The sequence below is a fragment of the Colius striatus genome, chromosome 3, assembly GCF_028858725.1.
Source record: "Colius striatus isolate bColStr4 chromosome 3, bColStr4.1.hap1, whole genome shotgun sequence".
Taxonomy (NCBI): Eukaryota; Metazoa; Chordata; class Aves; order Coliiformes; family Coliidae; genus Colius; species Colius striatus.
Window position 1 is genome coordinate 17508578 of NC_084761.1, and position 18526 is coordinate 17527103.

The following is an 18526-nucleotide window of genomic DNA, read 5'->3' on the forward strand; positions in this document are numbered from 1 at the left end:
TGTCAGTGAAAATGTGAACATGCTGTACATAGATTTTGCTACATGTTGTAACTTTCCAAATAGTTAGAACTCCAACCCCTTTGGTATTTTTATGTGAATATTTTCGGAGAACCAGAACTTCTGACATATGGTTATATTATTTGATAATGGGACGATGTATATTCACAATTCAGTCTGTACTCAATGCCTATGTGCTGTTCCTAAAATAAAGCTACTGCCTTTTGCCTCCTGACTGCATATTCCTCCGCCTTCTGACAAAAAGTTGCTTCAAACAATAGCTGCAGGTGAAGGTCTGGGGAGTTCTGTATCTGGCCCTTAATAGAATCTCAGAATGGTGGGGGTTGGAAGGGACCTCTGGAGATCATCCAGCCCAACCTCCTTCTAAACCAGGTTCCCCTCCATCAGGGTTCACAGCAAGGTGTCCAGGCAGGTTTGGAAACTTGCAGAGAAGGAGACTCCAACACCCTCTCAAACTCAACTCAGCTTCTGCGATTGCACTTCTTAATATTGGCTGCCTACATCTACAGGAGAGAGATGCAGGAGCTGGCCTTGCTGGATTTGGGCTGGTCTGTGGAAAATAACTGCATAATTGTGAAGAGACCTGCTTGCACGAGAGCATTCAGGCTGGTATGATGAGCATGAGCAGCAAATTCTTAAAATAGCATGATTCTTTTTGTTCTGCAGCCTTCAGAAGAAAACATTTAGCGAGTGTATGCGCCAGTGAATTGTTTCCCTCTGGAAAGGAATTCTTGGCTGAGGTTGAGTTTATGTCCCTGGAGCAATTTATCTCGCTTTCCACTAACAGCAGATAGATAGTGACCAGCTTCATATCAGATTTCCTGGTTGTAGTTTAGCTTGTTTACAGCAGCCTGCTCAATCACTGGAGGCCACTGCACCAGCAGCTGTGAAAGGGCTCTGAAGAGAGTTCACAAAGATAAGGGTGGAAGTCCTTCACTGGGCACGTGCAATTAAAATGCTCACGTTCTCCTGGTGTTTCTTTAGCCTTCCTGGCCACCCAAGCCTGGCCCTTCTGCAGCCCCAGGGCTGCCCAGCACGGCTGTGGCACCTCTCATCACAGAAGTGGTGACCTGGCGCATCTCTCCTGTGCAGTGTGGTACGCGCAACGGTCGGCATCACTCACCACACATGCTTCTTGCTTTGCTCTTTCTTGGTATCTGCAAAGACTAGGTAATCTGTCCCCCAGAATCGGTGTACTGGACTCTTAGCCTTGTCTGCAGCTCAGCCCTAACAGAATGCCTGTGTCAGCCTCGGTCATGGGATCGTCTTCACAGGAAAGCCTGTCCTCGGAAAGGAAATAATAAGTCAGGCAGCAGACGGGGTCAGGGTGGAGAGCGCAGCCATGGCACGGCTCCTGCTCCACGGGGTGCCACTTCCATCCTCTGACAGTGACAGGGAAACAATGACCCTGAAAATCCCAGGTTGCATTCCAAACCCTGGATTATTTAAAGATTTTCACTCTTTCCTGGAAGAAATGGAGAAAAAAAAAAATGCAAGACCTCAGAGAGGAAATGAGCAGCTTTAGTAAAGTTACAGCGAGGACAAGATCACAGCTCTTGTTGGTGCACTGGCTGGAATAAAATAGTACCAGGCTGGCATCTCCAAACCAAAGTGGAACCATCTAGGAACCCTCTCTCCAAGTATCTTGGTAATGGTTTGAAGGGCCATGATCTGTAATTATTTTCCAGGTGCCATAAAAGGTGCTGAAAAGATAAACGGAGGTCTCAGCTTCAGACTGACAGGGCTGGAAGCCAGGAAAGAGCAATGTAGACTGGGGGGTAGCACAAGACACCCAGATACTGAATTTGAAGCTGTGGAGGATGATGCAGATTGTGTTCTAACATCATTTAGCTTTCCACATTCTATCAGACCAAATTAAAGCCTCTCCAGTTGCAAGATTCAAAGACCTTTAGTTTTGTCCTTTAGAATTTAGACCTTTAGAACTGTGAGCCAAGTGTGAAACAATGAGATAACTTACAGATACCAGGTTTTCCTACTTTGCTTCCTGGTTTCTTAGTTTCTGGGCTGCCTTTCCTTTTTAAAGTTGTCAGCACTGTTGAACTAGAAAACTCAAAAGTGAAGGTGAGAGCTGAATTTCTGATTCTAGCAGCTGAGATTGTCAGAGAAGGGGGAAGTTTCACAAAACCTTTGGTGAAAGCAGTGGAGTTCGTCACAGCATGACATGACTGATGAGCAAAGGGACAACAGTAGGACCTGTACTGGGGGCTGCCTGGCTTGGGCTGAGATTTCAGGGAACTGTTGAGGATTCACCAGTAAAACATGCCTTTAGGGGATCCCACACATTAAAATTGGGGTTGATGACTCCACTGTCGGGACATGGATTAGGCTCATACAAGGATGTGCCCATGCTCGAACTGCCCAGCAAGACATGCAGCTTCTCAGTAGTGCTGCCCTGGGGCTCTGTGCACCTTGATTTCAGAGACATGTGAGCTGCCTCCTGCCACAGTCTCTTGCTATGCTGGAAGGTCCCTCTTCAGCACCATTCTCTGCATGTTATTTGGCCTCGTGTTTATCAGGTTCTTCAGACAGATGATGCTGAAGCCAAAACCTCCAGCACAGTCCCAGGAGGGAACTCAATTCTGGGACTAACCTACAGACTCAGAAATGAGTTATGAACCCCAGCCCATGGATGAACCCTGCTCTTCGTAAAGATTAGGCATAAACTTAGAGCCAGGATTAGCTGTCAGCTCCCCCTGTGTCACGAGCTGTCAGCATGGGAGAACATCAGCAGGGATTTTTTTTATTGTTACTTGTCCCCTCTCTAGCTGTGCAGATTGCTTAAGAGGATGGCACTCTGTGGAGTTTGACCCATGAGCCCTGATAATGAAAATAATACACTTCTCACTGGAGCCACAGGAGATCGAAAGAGCAACTTCGGGCAATTAGTTTAACTTTGACTATAAATATTCCTTCTCATTCCTTGTGACACTGTTAACAGCTCCGCTGGCAAATCCCGATTCTCTGGCAATATTTAAGCTGCCTGTCAGTTGGCAGAGGCTGGTGGTGCCCGGCACAGGGAACAGAATGAGACCCAGCTGAGCACAGTAAGTTCCCTTTCGGCTTGTACCGCGAGTTGGGGACCCCCAGTCGGTGGGTGGGTTTGGGGCTGCTGCCGGGCTGTGCCTCAGCCCAGGCAATTGGCTTTGGGAGGTGGATGGACCTGGGAATGCTGTAAAAAATCCCGTTGAGGAGGCATTTAGAGAAATATAGTCCCAAAGGGTTACTCGAGACCCACGTGGGCTGCGTCTCTCCCTGTACCATTGATAAAGGGCTGGCTTCAGCTGCTTAATTTCAATGCCACGAATGTTCTTCCTCTCAATTTCTGGCAAGGAAAGTGCTGCTGCCTGTGCCAGGAACTGAGGGAGACCAGGCCGTGAGCTGAATTCACAAATTGGGCAAAATTTCCACTGGGCCGTGGCAGAGTTAGGATCTGAAATCAGAGCAGCTCAGTCTACTGCCTTTTTCCTAACACCCAGCCTCACTCCTGGCTCTAAGAGATACAAAACTAGCTTTAACCGGGTTCTGGGAATTTCCCCTGGGGCGTATCCTTCGGTTCCTTTCTTTACTGACAGGCACAACAAATGCCTGCAGAGCTCTGCCCCAAGTCCACACGCATTTCGGGGGGAAAGACACGTTCTCCTGCAGGTGTGCCTGAACTCCATGGGAGCTGAGCGTATAGAGCCTATAGTGCTGGCTGTGCTGCCTGTGTTAACCACCTGCCACGGGCCCTGAGATGGGAAGTGTCTCGAGGTGAAAACAAACAGCAATATCAGAGCTGCAAATAAATAATCAGGAGATGTTGGAGCAACTTCCCAAGGCTGGCACACCAAAGCTCATTTCTCTTTTCCTAGTTAGAGGTTACGCGTGCCAATAAAAACTTGGCAACAGTCAAGATACATTGCCTCTTAAAGAGGTAAGATAGCTCTGGTCCTTTGATCATCAGAGCCCTGCATCCTTGCAAGGATTTCGGTGGGATCTGGGGGCTTTATAGGGCACAGCAATGACTCTGCCAAGGTGCTACAAGTCCCTGGTCTCAGCCCAGCACTGCCACTGCTGCCACTCAGCCAGAACATGGCTCTGTATCATCTTTGGCTCTTGTGCTAGAGGCTGCTGATGTCCCAGGATACAACTCCCCCAGCTGTCGAAAAGCAGATGCTGGGATGGGCCCTTCTGTAAATGCAGAAGCCCAGCAGCCCTGTACCAGGCAGAGGCAGTGCTGCAGGACTGGGTGTACTGGGGACCCAGGGCAGGGCTTGCCCTCCTGAGCACCGCTCAGCAGCAGAAATTGCTGCATCTCCATCACGCTTGCGACTCCATTCCCTCTCGGCTTTGTTCCCACGCCTGGGCAGGGGGTGCCTGGCAGTGCTGGCGGGGCCCAAGAGTAGCCCGTTGCACTTCAGGCCAGAGGAGAGGTAAGGGCAGGTTCCAGCAGCAGCTCAACACATCCACGAAGGGGTGAAGCTGGTGGAGGTTGTGAAACACGCAACTGAGGGATAGGGTGGATGTTTCGGTCTGTTTCGCTCCGCACCTGACATTCAGAGGAAGAACTCGTTCGACTGCTTGCTGTCCAACCATCTGCTGCGGGAGCCCCGGGCTGGTGCAGGCCATCCTTTGCCCCACCTTCTCCAGCTTTTTGGCAGTGGGGAGCTTATAAGGAACATCTTACAAGTGCAGGAGAGGCCAAAGGACCTGGCCATCCACATAGGCAGAAGGAGGACAAGGACCAGCAGACACCTGGTCTAAGCCAGCCCGGTGACGCCAGGGCAGGACCTGGAGCTGAGCTGGTTGCGTGACAGCGCTGAGGCCGGGGACTGCCAGCTAAGCCCCTCTCTGGAGGGACCGTCTCCTGGGCTCAGCAGGGTAAGAGAAATAACCCCAACCTGTGCTGTGGCTGGGGTGCTGGGCCCAGGGATTTCTGGTGACTGACAGGAGCTGCTGCCAAGCCAGGGACTGCCCTGAGGTGGGTCTTGCTCCTGCCTGGGCCACACCAGGGCTGCCACTCGTCTCTTGCCCTCTCTCAAAGCAAGGTTGAGCCTCAGTGAGAGGAGGAGGAGGAGGAAACGAGGAGGAATTGCATGAACTCAAATCCCTGACTGACCTCCTCACATGGACATTAGAAAGGGCAGCAGCCTGGCACCACAGCCTCTCCGGAGGGCTCCAGGGAACCCTTGCAGGGGTCCGACAGTAGTGCCACGTCTCCTCATCAGGTGTTTCTGGAGAAGAAAATGAGATTTTATTCCTGTGTGATGTGTGAGACGAGTATCTCACCTGCAGGGAATGCCTGTGTGGCTGGTGTGCTGGAGGGAGCCCAGCTCTGCGCCGCTCCATGCCAGTCCCACACTGCAGCACCATCTACGGGCGGCACTTGCTGCTCATCCCCGCTGCCCTGGCCCATGCTGGCGTGGCAGAAGGTGCATCCATCCCTGTGCTTGATGACACGCTGCCAGCCTCCCTTCCCGATGAAGGCTGTGGAGAGGGCAGTGCCTGCTTGCCAGGAAGTCAGCCTTGCTCAGCGGAGACCCAAGGGCTCTCTGCATCCAGGGTCAAGCTCTCCTTGTGGCAAAGGAGGACAATGCTACTGCTGCTGGAGCAGTTCATGTGTCTTTATGGCCTGATGGCTCACCATGGTCACGTTTCTGGCAGCAGCTTCTCCTCAAGTCCAGTCCCACAATGCTGCTGCACTGAGACCTGCAGGCTGTCGCCACCAGCTGTGTCACATCCCAGCTCTTTCCTCCAGATAGTTCAGCTATTTCACCTCCTTTCTAACACACATATTTCCCTGCCAGCTGGAAAATTATTGACTGCAAAGGAAATCCAATCCAGCCTGCTGGCAGCACCTTCATGTCACAGAAAAGGAGTCACTAATGGAGGCAGATGCCAGGGACAAGAGGCTTCTCTGCAGCTCTGGCACAAGCAGCACCACAGCCAGAGCCACATAGCCCATAACTCCTGACATTCAAGAAACAATCGACACTTTCACGGTGTTTCTACATCCTCTCCTAATCATTCCACCCATTTTTTAGCAGATATATGCATCAAGACAAAGAAGCACTCAACCTACATCAGAAACCATGGAGACTACCAGCAGCACTCCTTCCTCTGTGACCCCCTCCTGGGATGTGTTTCCCCAGAAGAGGCTGGAAGCCATAGACATTACTGTCCTGGTGCTGTACTTCATATTTGTCCTCGCAGTTGGGTTGTGGGTAAGCAGATAACGTTAAAAGTTTTCATATGTACGCTATTATGCTGAGAAATGTGGCTGTTCAAGCCTTCAATTGTTTTACTTTGGCTTGAATCAGGCTCTACTTCACTGGATTCAACTGAACAAGCGGAAACAGAGTTTACAGGTCCTTTTCCTCACTTCAGCCTGGGGAAGTGTCCTCAACTGCTCCAGGAGAGCTGTTCAGCTCTAGTGTTTGCCAAGGTTTTGAGAACCCTTGTAAGGGAGAGGTCATCTAAATACAAAGTATTGCTAATAATAACATTTTGTTCATCCAGGAAGGAATTGCTGTCCTATAAATCACCTGTGCTTGTCTGCAGTGGTCTTGACAGCAGATGCCATAAATGAAAAATACTGTTTACGTATAATTAAGGCAGAAGGACATCCTTTGGGCACAGCTTTGGTAATAGCAAAAGCACAATCTGGCTGCCATAAGGCAGAGAAGAATAGCTGCTCCCTTCAAATGTGGTGCATAACTCTCATGGTATTGCATGAAACTCTGAAATCTCTGAGCAACAGGAGCCAATGAGCAATATGTGCAATGCTGAGCATTTCTCCTGGCTGCGCTTCATTACTAGAGATGTCCACAGTTCTTCTCCAAAACTGCTTAACTTCCTTGCCGACCTGCAGTGATTTAATTTGCTTATCACAGAAACCATTTGCTCGGGATGCTGAGGTGGTAGAAAACTTTGCCCGTGGCTCATGGCATTGGCTGGTCTCCTCCCTCACCTGCTGCTCTCTGATCCCCTGGGATTTGCCAGCAGCAGCTGCGGGTCCTTCCAGAAACCCTTCGCTTCATCCTGATGAGAGTACAGAGTCTCCTGCTGGGGAAGCGTCTCGCTGATGCTCCGAGCAGCAGCTGAAATGATTGCTGAAACCTGCTTTTCTGCTTTCCCAGGCCATGTGGAAGACGCAGCGCAGCACTGTAAAAGGCTACTTTCTAGCTGGAGGACAGATGGTTTGGTGGCCTGTAAGTGTCTTTATTGCTACACTGCTTGTGCCTCTAGGCTACAGCAAGACTGGAAAGCATTTCTGTCTAAGTAGAACTTACATTTCCAAAGAGGAAAATAACCCCAACCAAAAGCTTTCCATGTTTTGCAAGGTCCTGTGCTCAGCAGGAGACAGCCTGCTGGCTTGCAAAGCCAGTCTAGTTCTGTAGCCTGTAGGGCTACCAAGAGACCGAGGAGACTGGAACATCTCTCTTACGAGAAAAGGCTGTGAGACCTGGGGCTGTTCAGCCCAGAGAAGGCTGAGAGGGCACTTTATCAATTCTGATAAATACCTGAAGGGTGGGTGTTGAGTGAATAGGACAAGGGGTAACGGGCACAAGCTGGAACACAGGAAGTTCCACTGGAACATGAGGAAAAACTTTGCTGTTCAGGTGAGGGAGCCCTGGCACAGGCTGCCCAGGGAGGGTGTGGATTCTCCTCCTCTGGAGGTTTCCAAACCTGCCTGGAGATGTTCCTGTGTTCTCTGATGGAGGGGACCCTGCTTTAGCAGAGGATTGGATTGGATGATCTCTAGAGGTCCCTTCCAACACCACCATTCTGGGATTCTGTTCTGTACGGTTTGATCTGGAGATTTCCAGAACTAACTGAATGGTCCCTGCTGTGGATGCAGCTTTATGTTCAGCCAGTCTGCTCTCTGGAGTATTCCATTTAGGCTGGTCTAGCAAGTCATTATGTATCAGTATAAGAACTTGATGGCTCGACATTTCTACTGTTACCTCCACCTTCTGCCCTGCTCCCCTAAAGGAGAGCAGACACTGTTTTGGAATCAGGATTGCCCACAGATGAGTAATAGGCAGTGAATGATGAAAGGAGCTGGAGAAAGGTGCCACAGCCATGGCACCTGGCTGTGCAGGCAAAAGAAGGTGGCAGAGGGTGACAAGGATTTCATGTTCTCCATAGTCATGAGCCGGGGAACAGCATTGTGTGTTCTCACTGGGCTGAGAACAATGCCTTGTGCCAGGGCCATATCCCACTTCCTATTTTTTTCCAGGTGGGTGCATCCCTGTTTGCCAGCAATATTGGAAGTGGTCACTTCATTGGCCTGGCTGGGTCAGGAGCTGCCTCGGGAATTGCAACAACAGCCTATGAGTGGAACGTGAGTGTGACACAGTGGCTCTGTAGCTGTCTCTGTGCTGGATTAGCATTGCTAACCCTCCTTTGCCTTTGCTTTGCAGGGGATGTTTTCTGTTTTGGTGCTGGCCTGGCTATTCCTTCCCATCTACATTGCTGCAGGAGTAAGTAGATGGGATGTTGTGTCCATCAATGATTAGGTAGTATTTAAACCACTTGTTTGGTTCATAGGCTTAGCCATCTCCTGCTGCAGCTGGGCTGCTTCTGGAAGGCAAGGCCTGAGCCATGGTGCTCGCAGCTGCTTCAGTGCCCCAGGCCATAGGGGAGGAGAGCTGCTGCCTGGGAACAGCACAGAGGGTTCCAGGAGGGCTGTCACGCTGCTCTAGTACCTTGGCCATGGAGGCAATCTCTTGAGGAGATGGATGGAGGCTCTCGAACCACTTTATAGTGAGCCTTGTGCCAGACATTACAGCAAAGTCAGTGCTTGCTAAGACTGACCTAAGGCAGTAGCTGAGAACCATATATCAGGACAGTGCAACCGGCAGGGCCCTCCTGGTCTCCTACCAGTTGCTAACCACCCACACTGTCTCCATGGGTGAACCCTCTGCAATCCATGACAGCAACCGCGTGCCACCTCCTCTGACAGTACGTCCGTCCTGTAGGTTACCACCATGCCAGAGTACTTGCAGAAGCGTTTCGGAGGCAAAAGAATTCAGATATTCCTGGCAATTCTCTACTTGTTCATCTACATCTTCACCAAAATATCAGTAAGTAGAAAACAAATGGAAACAGACTGAATTCAGTTCCCCTGGGAAACCTGTGCTAATCACTGAGGCTGAGAAGTGCAACTGCTGACTCTTTCCTATTAGCAGAAAAGGATACCAACAAAATACCTTAGAAATATGGGCCAGAGCTGTTTTGAGAATCTCCCCAAAAACACTGACTTCTTTTTTTCCTCCCCTTAAGCATCTGAATGCTTGCTACAGTAGGAGAGAAAGCCAGGTGCCAACATCCCAAGCAACAGTTCATTGAAAAGTTGAGTCGTGAGTGTGAATGCATTCATTGTCAGGTTTTGTATGCCTGGCAGCTTATTCAGTTTCTCCCCTTTGCCTGCACAGACACCAAATGCTGTTCTGTGCAGGAGAACAAGAACACAGGAGTTGGTATGTGCTTAGATGAAGAGTTTAGTGGTTTATTACATCTGTTTGATGTAGTGCCTTGAATAAATAACTGAGACAACCCTTGCGCAACTGCTCACAAGCTGTTTATTAACAGTGCAGCAGTGCATGAATCTGTGAGATCAGCCCCTGCCAGTGTTTTTCCTGTACATACAGGGCCAAAGTGAGACACATTCCCTGACACGCCTACCTGTGTCCCTGCTGAAACAGATGCTAGTCGCAGGGCTCAAGTGGCACTGGGGTTCTGCTCTAGAGAAAACTAACCATTTTGGGGAAGCCTCTGATAATATGACTCCTGTATTCAGGATGCTTTCATATCTGCCTGTCATTCCGTGGTCTGCAGTTTGCTTGTCCTAAAGCTCTCTCAGAATACATTGTTTTCACATAGCTGCAGAGCTAGTTGGTCAGGGCTGGGTCCCAGCCCCAGTACAGTCTTCCTTACTATCTGTCATTGTGTCAGTAGGGAGGAATTCACGTTATTGCAAACTGGCGCTGGGGCTGGTGCAGGCTGAGGCACTGGAGAAGGTTTGCAGGGTAGGTGCTACAGTGTACCAGCCAGCACAGCTCTCCCACACCACTCGCCAGTGCTCGGGAAAGAGATAAGCTCACCCCATTCAAATGCCTTTTTCACAGAGCATATGGTCCCCCTCACAGGACAGCTCCATCATCACCCCTGCGACCTGTAACAATAAACTGTGTAAATGCTGAATTGAACCTGGTCCTAACACACAGCAGGCAGGAGCTGGGGCTGCAGAGGGATGTGCTGTGTGGAGAAGACACTGCAGGGAGCTGGGGAGTCACCAGCAGTTACAAACCAGACTGGTCCCACCACAGGAGACAGCTTGGTCAGCTAAATGCTCACCGTCCCTGGCACCAGCAGCTTTGAGGGGCTCAGGAATATCGTCACTGCAATGGTGGTAACTATCCTTTTCCTCTAGGTCGATATGTATGCCGGGGCCCTGTTCATTCAGCAAGCCTTACAGTGGGACCTCTACATCGCTGTGGCAGGCTTGCTGGCCATCACAGCCGTTTACACAGTCGCAGGTACGTGCCTGAGTTTTAGAACATCCCACAACTCCTGCTTAGTCAGCTCAGTGTGTTCACCCCATGCACCATGCACCCTTGTGCTGGTGATAGTCCTGTGTTCTCCCTGCCATGAGTATGGATAAGGGGGGTGGGAAGCCACTGACAGCTCGCCTGTCAAGAAAAAATTACCATGTAAAAGTAAATGAATACCCCTTATAAGACCACACCAGATATGGGTGAGTGTCAGTTCTGCTTTAAGGAGAAGCTACGCTCGGGGCATTTGCACAATACGTTTTTCCTCTGAGCTTTCTGGAGGTAGAAGTGATTTACATAACAATGAGCCGTGTAATGTGGAAAGCCTTGTCAATCTTGGATGCCCTTTCAGGGCTTATGAGTGGCCAAATGGAAAAAAGCCATGCATGGAGTAAGCAGTAGATCCCAAAGAAATAAAGGTTGCTCCTTTCCCAGTGATGTTGCTCATAAAGACCCTACCCCTCCCCCCTTTTTTTTTTCTTCTCCTTATTCAGCTCAGGCTTTGTTTTGGAGCTTTTCCATGCATTTCCCGTAGAAATACTTATACAGGACTTTGGCTTTTTAGAGACAAAATGGTGACTCATCATGACTCAAAACATGAAAGATTTCAGCCAAAGTATCATGCACAGGAATTGGCCAAACTGGGCCAACAGAGTTGGGAGACGCCAGCCTGCCAGGCATGGGGCTCAGCTCACGCTGCTCCTCAAAACCTGTGCACAGCGGGAGATGTGATGGCAGAGCCAGCCCAGTTTCCCCCAGTTTCCCCCAGCTTGCTGTTCTCTGCTTTCTCAGGTGGCCTGGCAGCTGTGATCTACACAGACGCTCTACAAATGTTCATCATGCTGGTTGGGGCTCTGACTCTAATGGTCTTCAGTAAGTGTTTCCCTGGGGTTTTGTTACTGAAACCATGACACAAGCTTTGCCAAGTACCACAACCAAGCTGGATCGTCACAGCTGACTTCTCAGTTGATGTTCTGGGAACTATACATTCTCCTGTTAGGATACATGCTTGTATAAAATCTTTACAGTAGTTCTTTGTCCTTTATGCATGAGTACTCCCTGGAAAATCTCTCAAGAAATACATTCTGAAGCAGTTTTGCAGGTGAACAAGCACCTTCCCTAGCCAGCAGTTCAGTGATGTGCTACCCCCAGTCCAATATTAGAGTCAATAGCTTCTGATTTTTAAAGAATCCCTGGGGAAGATCACCCATTGCAAACCAGAGAGATTGAAAATCAGCGTGCCAACCTGGGGAGACGTGATAACTGCTTCTCATGACCTATTTTAGGCTTTATTGAAGTTGGTGGTCTTGAAGGTTTGCGGGCAAAATACTTCGATGCCATTCCCAGCATCCGCAAGGAAAATAGCAGCTGCGGCTTGCCAAGACAAGATGCTTTTCACATTTTCCGAGACCCAGTGAGCTCTGACCTTCCCTGGCCAGGAGTTTTGGTGGGAATGACTGTCCCATCCCTGTGGTACTGGTGTACAGATCAGGTGGGTCACTGCTCATTTCTTTCTTTGGTTTCAAGAACAAGCTACTGTTTGTTTGACTACAAATCGTGGGCTTGACACATAGCTGGGACTGGTTTACTCTTTCTGATGGGAAATCTGATGGTTTCAATTGTGAAGATGCCACACTGATAGCCACAGCTAAATTTGGGGATTATTTTCGACATAAAAAGGGGTAAGACTGTGTTTGTAGGTTAATCTCAGTCTATAAGGATGAGGTTTGTCTGGGTTTTGTTTACTGGGTTTTTTTAACTTAAGCTTTTCACTTCCTGTGAACCACCTGTGAATTCACTCTTTCAGCCTCCCAGGGGTCTGGCTACCATTCCTCCCAGTGAAAACAGCAGAGCCAGCAAGACTGAAGCTCTAAGCAATTTCCTGATGTTCCTGCAGTACTCTCCTCCTTAACTCCCTTTGCTCGTTTCAGACTGGAGTCTGAAACTGCTTTGACAGGAGTGCTGCTGACCTGGCCGTGCCTAGCCATTGGGTCAGGCAAGTCCTCAGCAAAAGAAGAAGACAGTTCTAAGCCTGATGATGATTAGTTGAGGAACAGATTGTACAGGACAGTATAGTGCAGAAGCCAGGGTCAGGTTTGATGACACAAGCAGTGCCTTTCAGTTCTATTCTTCTGTAAGGTACTCGGGATCTGAAACACAAATGATAAAGCTACAGTCAAGCTCAGTGTTCACCCTTTTAATATTTCAAGAGTTTAGAGGAGGACAAAGTACACACAATCCATATGACATCTCTGCTGACAGCAGACCAAGCACATTTCTTAATTTCCAGGTCATCGTTCAGAGGTCCCTTGCTGCTAAAAACTTGTCTCATGCCAAAGGAGGCTCCTTGATGACCTCCTATCTGAAAATTTTGCCCCTCTTTATGATGGTGATGCCAGGCATGATCAGCCGGATTCTCTTCCCAGGTAAGTGCTGAAGGAGAGACGCATTCCTTCTGTCACTCCTGGTTCTGCCTGCTCTATAGAGCTGGAATGGCCTTGAGTAAGTTAAAAGGTTTCAATGCATCCAGTGCCCAATATACAAAGAATTCTTCTTCCAGTTACGAGCTGGAGCACTTGGTCATCATCCCTTCTCAGTTGTGCTGATCTATTCTGAGCTTGCTACCTGCAACTGCTCTTTGCTCACGCAGCCTTTTGCTTGTGCCCTTAGGCTCCTCCTGCACCCCACCTGTCACTCCTCCTGCAATTTAAGTTTGAGGCCCTTGCTAATGCACCACCTTGCACGTCTCTACTCATTGGGTGGGATATGTGGATGTGCTTGTCTGTGAGGAGCTGTGCCTTAGTCTTCAGTCAGCAACATTCCCAGAGAAGAATCAGACATGCAAAGCAGGTCAGCTGCCTGCAATGATTGGATCTTTTGCATATAAGGAAAAAAAGGGAAAACAGGGAAGCCCGATGCTGCTCTTTCTCACTGTGTTGAGATAGTCCTCTAACATTCACTGGAAGCTTTCCAGGCTTCCTGGTATTTCACTTAGAAAGCAGTTTACAGTATAATGAATTAGAATATTTCATTACATATATTGGTATATTGTGGCTGCAGAACACTGCCTCTCTCTCCTCCTTACTTATTTTAGATCTGGTGGCTTGTGCGGATGCGGACATTTGCCAGCAAATCTGTGGCAACCCCTCTGGCTGTTCTGACATTGCTTATCCTAAGCTGGTCTTAGAACTGCTGCCTGTAGGTAAGGAGCTTGGCAATGGTGCTGGCATTGATGGGTATGGGATGCACCAGCCAAAAGGTGTCGGTCAGAGAGGAAAGTATCCTGCAGCTGTCATTTTCGTGGGGTTTGTGTTGGGCTTGGTGAGACACTGGCACGGATGGCGTGCAAAAGGAATGATGGGTGATGATCCAGTATCCAGAGCTCAAATTCACTCGTTTGTATATGAGACAAAATGCAGATGTTTAACAACAAGACTCAACTGTGAACACCTCCCTGTCACAGCCATTTTAAAATTGGGGCTAAATACATTTTTAAAAGTCTGTTCCAGTTCAAAGAACTTGAAGACATCCTACAGTCAGGCTGTTGAGGATTCCTCAGAGCAGCTGTACTTCTCCTTCTGTTTGCAGGACTCAGGGGCCTGATGATGGCAGTGATGATAGCAGCTCTCATGTCCTCCCTGACTTCCATCTTCAATAGTGCCAGCACTATTTTCACCATGGACCTCTGGAAACTCTTCCGTCCTCGTTGCTCTGAGTGGGAGCTCATGATTGTTGGCAGGTACAGAGAACTAGGTCATGCATATTGTATCAGAGCCTGAGCATTAGAGGCACATCTCAGTAGGCACAACTCACAGCTGCCCCATACAGGTGCAGTATCTTCACATTGCACAGGCTTGGCAGAGGACTAGAGTGGAGGTCTCATGGTTACAGGAGAGCTCAGTTGGAGCCTTGCAAGCGAAGTGACTGGAAAAGAATGGCCTGACCTAACAGTAATGGCATCTTTTTCTTGCCCAGGGTCTTTGTGCTGCTGCTCACTGTGGTCTCCATCCTGTGGATCCCACTGGTACAGGCTGGCCAGGGAGGGCAGCTCTTCATTTACATCCAGTCGATTAGCTCCTACCTGCAGCCCCCTGTGGCGATGGTGTTTATACTGGGCTGCTTCTGGAAACGAGCAAATGAACAGGTAACAACTGCACTCAACACAGTCACCTCTGTGGCCTTACTGTCCTCACAAGAGTCCTGCAGTCCAAACGATACCCCAGGCCACAGTTTTGCTGCCTTTCTTAGCATTTGGGAGAACCAACGGACCCAGACCTCTATGTAACCCAAGCAGCCATCACCAGTACAGGAGGGATGTTTTGCAATACTCCGTGGGCATTTCAGAAGGAGCGAGATGGCTGCAGTGCTTCTTTGCAGGATGTCTTTCACAAGTCTTGAAGCCAATGTTAGAGTCTTATTAGCCACCAGCTTCTTTATTCCATTGACTTACGGGCATCAGAGGGGCTATAGAAGGCCCAATGAGTCCTGAGGGTGAAGGATCCCCAGACTAAATGGCATCAGGAGTACTAAATCTCCAGTTTCTTCACAAAGACTTGTGCTAGGTAAAGGGTAAACCCTTCCCAAACCAAGAGCACCAGTGTCAGCCCCTCAGGGTTAAGGCAACCATTAGGATACAAATACTACTCTGCAAAGTATTCTGACATATTAACCTTCCCCTCCATACCAAACTTAATTGACCCCACAGAGGAGAGGTACCAGGCTACTCTAATAGTCCTGGCTGACTAAGATAGGGAGAGCAGAAAAGGGAAGGAAAAGACAGCCATCAAAAAAACAGCAAGGAGAAAGCTTCAACAATGTAGCCTGAGAATGTGGGTGTAACCCTGGATCCTGGGTGCATGCAGATTTCTCCCTCCAATAAAGACTACTCTTCCTCTCCTAGGGCGCATTCTGGGGCCTGGTGATTGGGCTGCTTATGGGCGTCATTCGGCTGGTGCTGGACTTCATCTACCCAGAGCCCCAGTGCGACGAGACCGACCTCCGACCCGGCGTGGTGAAGTACATGCACTACCTCTACTTCTCCATGGTCCTGGCCGCCACCTCCACGCTCATTGTGCTGGTTGTGAGCATGCTCACAGAACCCCCCTCGGAGGAAATGGTGCGTCACCCCTTCAGGTTTCTCTAGATAATTATAAACAATCTCCAGGGTACCCCCACGACATCTGTGGGAACAACGCGGGGATAAATAACCTGGGAATGGAAGTTTCCATTCATTCTTTCTTTCTTTATGATTGCACTTGCAATAACCTGTATCAGCAATCCCTCCTCTGCTACAGCACCCTGCTGTCAGTTAAGATTTCAGTCCCAAAAATCCAGGGTCCCACCCTGGAAACTGGTCAACAGTAGATGTGCTACAAAAAGCTGTTGTTAAATTCAAACATGTGTTTAATCCATGACAAATTAGCTTTTTCCCTCTATTTTGCAAGAAATTCCAGCTTCTGGGTCATCTTTATCAACTCTCTTACTAATTTAGTGAGGAACCATTTTTACTCGCAGAAAAGAGAAATCAAGGGCAGAGAGCACACTTCCTCTGGAACAGGTTTGTGCCAGTTTGACTACTTTCAATAGATACACTGAGGCTACAGAAAAACCTTAATAGCAGAAAGGAGGGCAGAGGGACCTTCAGAAATCATACAGCCAACGCATCCTCTTGCTTCAAGACAGGACTAACCTGACATGTGTCTGAAAGACCTGGGGAACTTATTCTTAGAAATCCCCAGCGAGGGAGAATGCCCAGGGAGGTGTGTGACCAGCTCGAGAGCTCACCTGCCCTCCCAGTAGCAGCTTTTCCTCATCTCCAACATGAATCCTTCCAGCTTCATGTTCTGCTCATCCCTTCCTGTCTGCCCTGTTGCTGATATTGAGAATATTCGTCTTTCATGGGTCTTTTACATAGTTGGAGAAAACTATCATATCTCCCACCTGTCTCCTCTCAACCCCAGTTCTTTGAACTATTCCTCCCTGGCCACAATTTCCCTTCCTCTCGCTCCCTTCACTGACCTGGTCTCAGTCTGCATCCGGTGACGGTCACACACAGAAATGCCTCCTCCTCAGCAACAGCAAGTGAAGAATGCTGTCCTTCAGAAGTGTGGCTGTACAAACACCTGCCGTGTTCCAGGCAAAACTAAACCCACCACACCGATGGTGGCCATCCTTCTGAGCTACCAGCCGAGCACTTGGCTGTTCACCTGCTCCAGCAGAGCAGGAGAACAGATGTCGACCCCTCTAAGTATTCTCTCTGCAGGCTGCTGAGGTAGTCCTTTGAACAACCACGAAAGCAGTTTTCTTTAACACCACTCTTCATGCCATCAGATAAGTCGGCTTACCTGGTTCACACGTGGGGATCCACCAGCCAAGAAAGACCTAACAGTCAGCCCTTCCCCTGATGCTGCAAAAGGAGTGTGTGAAGCTGAGCGTCCAGCTCTCCAGATTGATATAAGCATTGCACCTGAAAATAGTTCAGATGATAATAAATGTAAGTGCTCCAACATCGTATTCAGTAACACCTACACTTAACAACCCTAGGCATTGAGTAAAGGCTTTGAAGACGAGAGACATTAAAACTACTTCCCCTGGACTTCTAGAACTTCAGGGCTTGCTAAAAGGTTTTTACCTGAGAGTTTTACCAAAGCAGAAGTTTAGTGTCTTTTCCATCTCTTGATGGCATTACACATGCTTGAAATGAAGGAGGAGCTGGATGGGACACAGAAAGCCATGCCCATTACCCTGCACTAGCGATTGGTGCCGCTTGCGCCCGCTGCACGGAGAACTGGTTGAAAAAGGGGAGGGTGGAGGAAAAAACACAATTATTTTCATGAAATTCCATTTCTGTTTTTCAGTGATGTTTTCTGATCGACTCTAGCAGCAGGGAGAACCCAGAGCCCTGGGCGGAGTTCTTGACAGATCAGTGAAGGAGGATTTACATTTTTTAAAAGTTGTACTTGTCGGTATTAGGTACAAACACCATAGTAACTCATTCTGCATTTTCCAGCAATGATTATCCCTATGTGTTTTTGCCAGGCTTGGGACACTGTTTATGTAACTGTGCAGCTTTTGCTGTGTATTCCTTTGATCTATACAAAGCTGTTGAAAAGATCCGCAAGTTAATGAGTTACGGTGCAGATCTCCTAACTGCTAGGAAGTCTCACGCTGGCTGTGCATGAGTGCTGCCTTCCCTGCCTTCAGTCGTGTGTGCCCTGACCCACATCAGAGCTGGGAAAACTCAATTTACACATGTATGGCATGGAGTAACCCTAAATGGACAGGAGCATGGGCTTGCGAGAGGAAGCTGGTGGGTGCTGAGCAGCTACAGCTGAACTTTTAGGATTGTTCTACTGTTACCATTTCTTAACGTGTTGGGAACAGCAGAACTTGAGCTCAGAGCTCCAGGGTAGAATGAAATTGGTATTACATCCCCCAGAGACGCTGATGGGCTTCCTACCCCTCAGCGTAGCTAGTGCATTCATGTAAAGAACGTTGGTGCGTTCTTACATCAGAACCCTTCGTACAGGACCACACTGATACATTCCTAGGATTCGTTTTGTGGGTGAGATTTGTAGCTTACTATTGACCGTCTTTTTAGGTGCGACTAAGACCAAAAAGGACTCGAAGCTGATGACCGCTGTTCTGTGGCTCTGCGGGATGGAGCGCAAACAGGAAACTGCCGAGGACGCAGTGCCAGCCAAGCCTGAGCCACCTTCCATGGCTTCCCTGGAGGAGAAACCGCTGGTGAAACACGTCCTGAACATCAACTTGCTATTATGTATATGTGCCGGGATATTTCTCTGGGCCTACTTCGCATAGCAGCTGGCTATTCGATTCCTGCTGACATCAACTAATTTTAATCGGTGTAAATAATAATAATTAGCGGAGGGTTAATGTAATTCTTAATGCTTTCTAAATTTTATTTCTTTATTTAAGAAGACAGACCC

At 48.8% G+C, this 18526-nt stretch overlaps 1 protein-coding gene across 1 annotated transcript; it reads left to right on the forward strand.

Moving 5' to 3' along the window:
• Positions 1-6110: 6110 nt before the first annotated feature.
• On the forward strand, positions 6111-18398 carry SLC5A11 (solute carrier family 5 member 11). Its single transcript, XM_010200715.2, has 15 exons — positions 6111-6242; positions 7158-7229; positions 8261-8365; positions 8445-8504; positions 9003-9107; positions 10457-10562; positions 11370-11450; positions 11864-12069; positions 12868-13003; positions 13672-13779; positions 14166-14316; positions 14553-14721; positions 15478-15693; positions 16908-17070; positions 18178-18398. The coding sequence occupies exons 1-15, from the start codon at positions 6111-6113 to the stop codon at positions 18396-18398; spliced, it is 2031 nt and encodes a 676-aa protein (XP_010199017.1).
• The last annotated feature ends 128 nt before the right edge of the window (positions 18399-18526 follow it).

Coding starts and splice junctions, on each gene's coding strand:
- SLC5A11 (XM_010200715.2), top strand. CDS start 6,111: ATGGAGACTACCAGCAGCACTCCTTCCTCTGTGACCCCCTCCTGGGAT. Junction 6,243..7,157: donor TCCTCGCAGTTGGGTTGTGG/GTAAGCAGATAA, acceptor CTGCTTTCCCAG/GCCATGTGGAAGACGCAGCG. Junction 11,451..11,863: donor TCTGACTCTAATGGTCTTCA/GTAAGTGTTTCC, acceptor GACCTATTTTAG/GCTTTATTGAAGTTGGTGGT.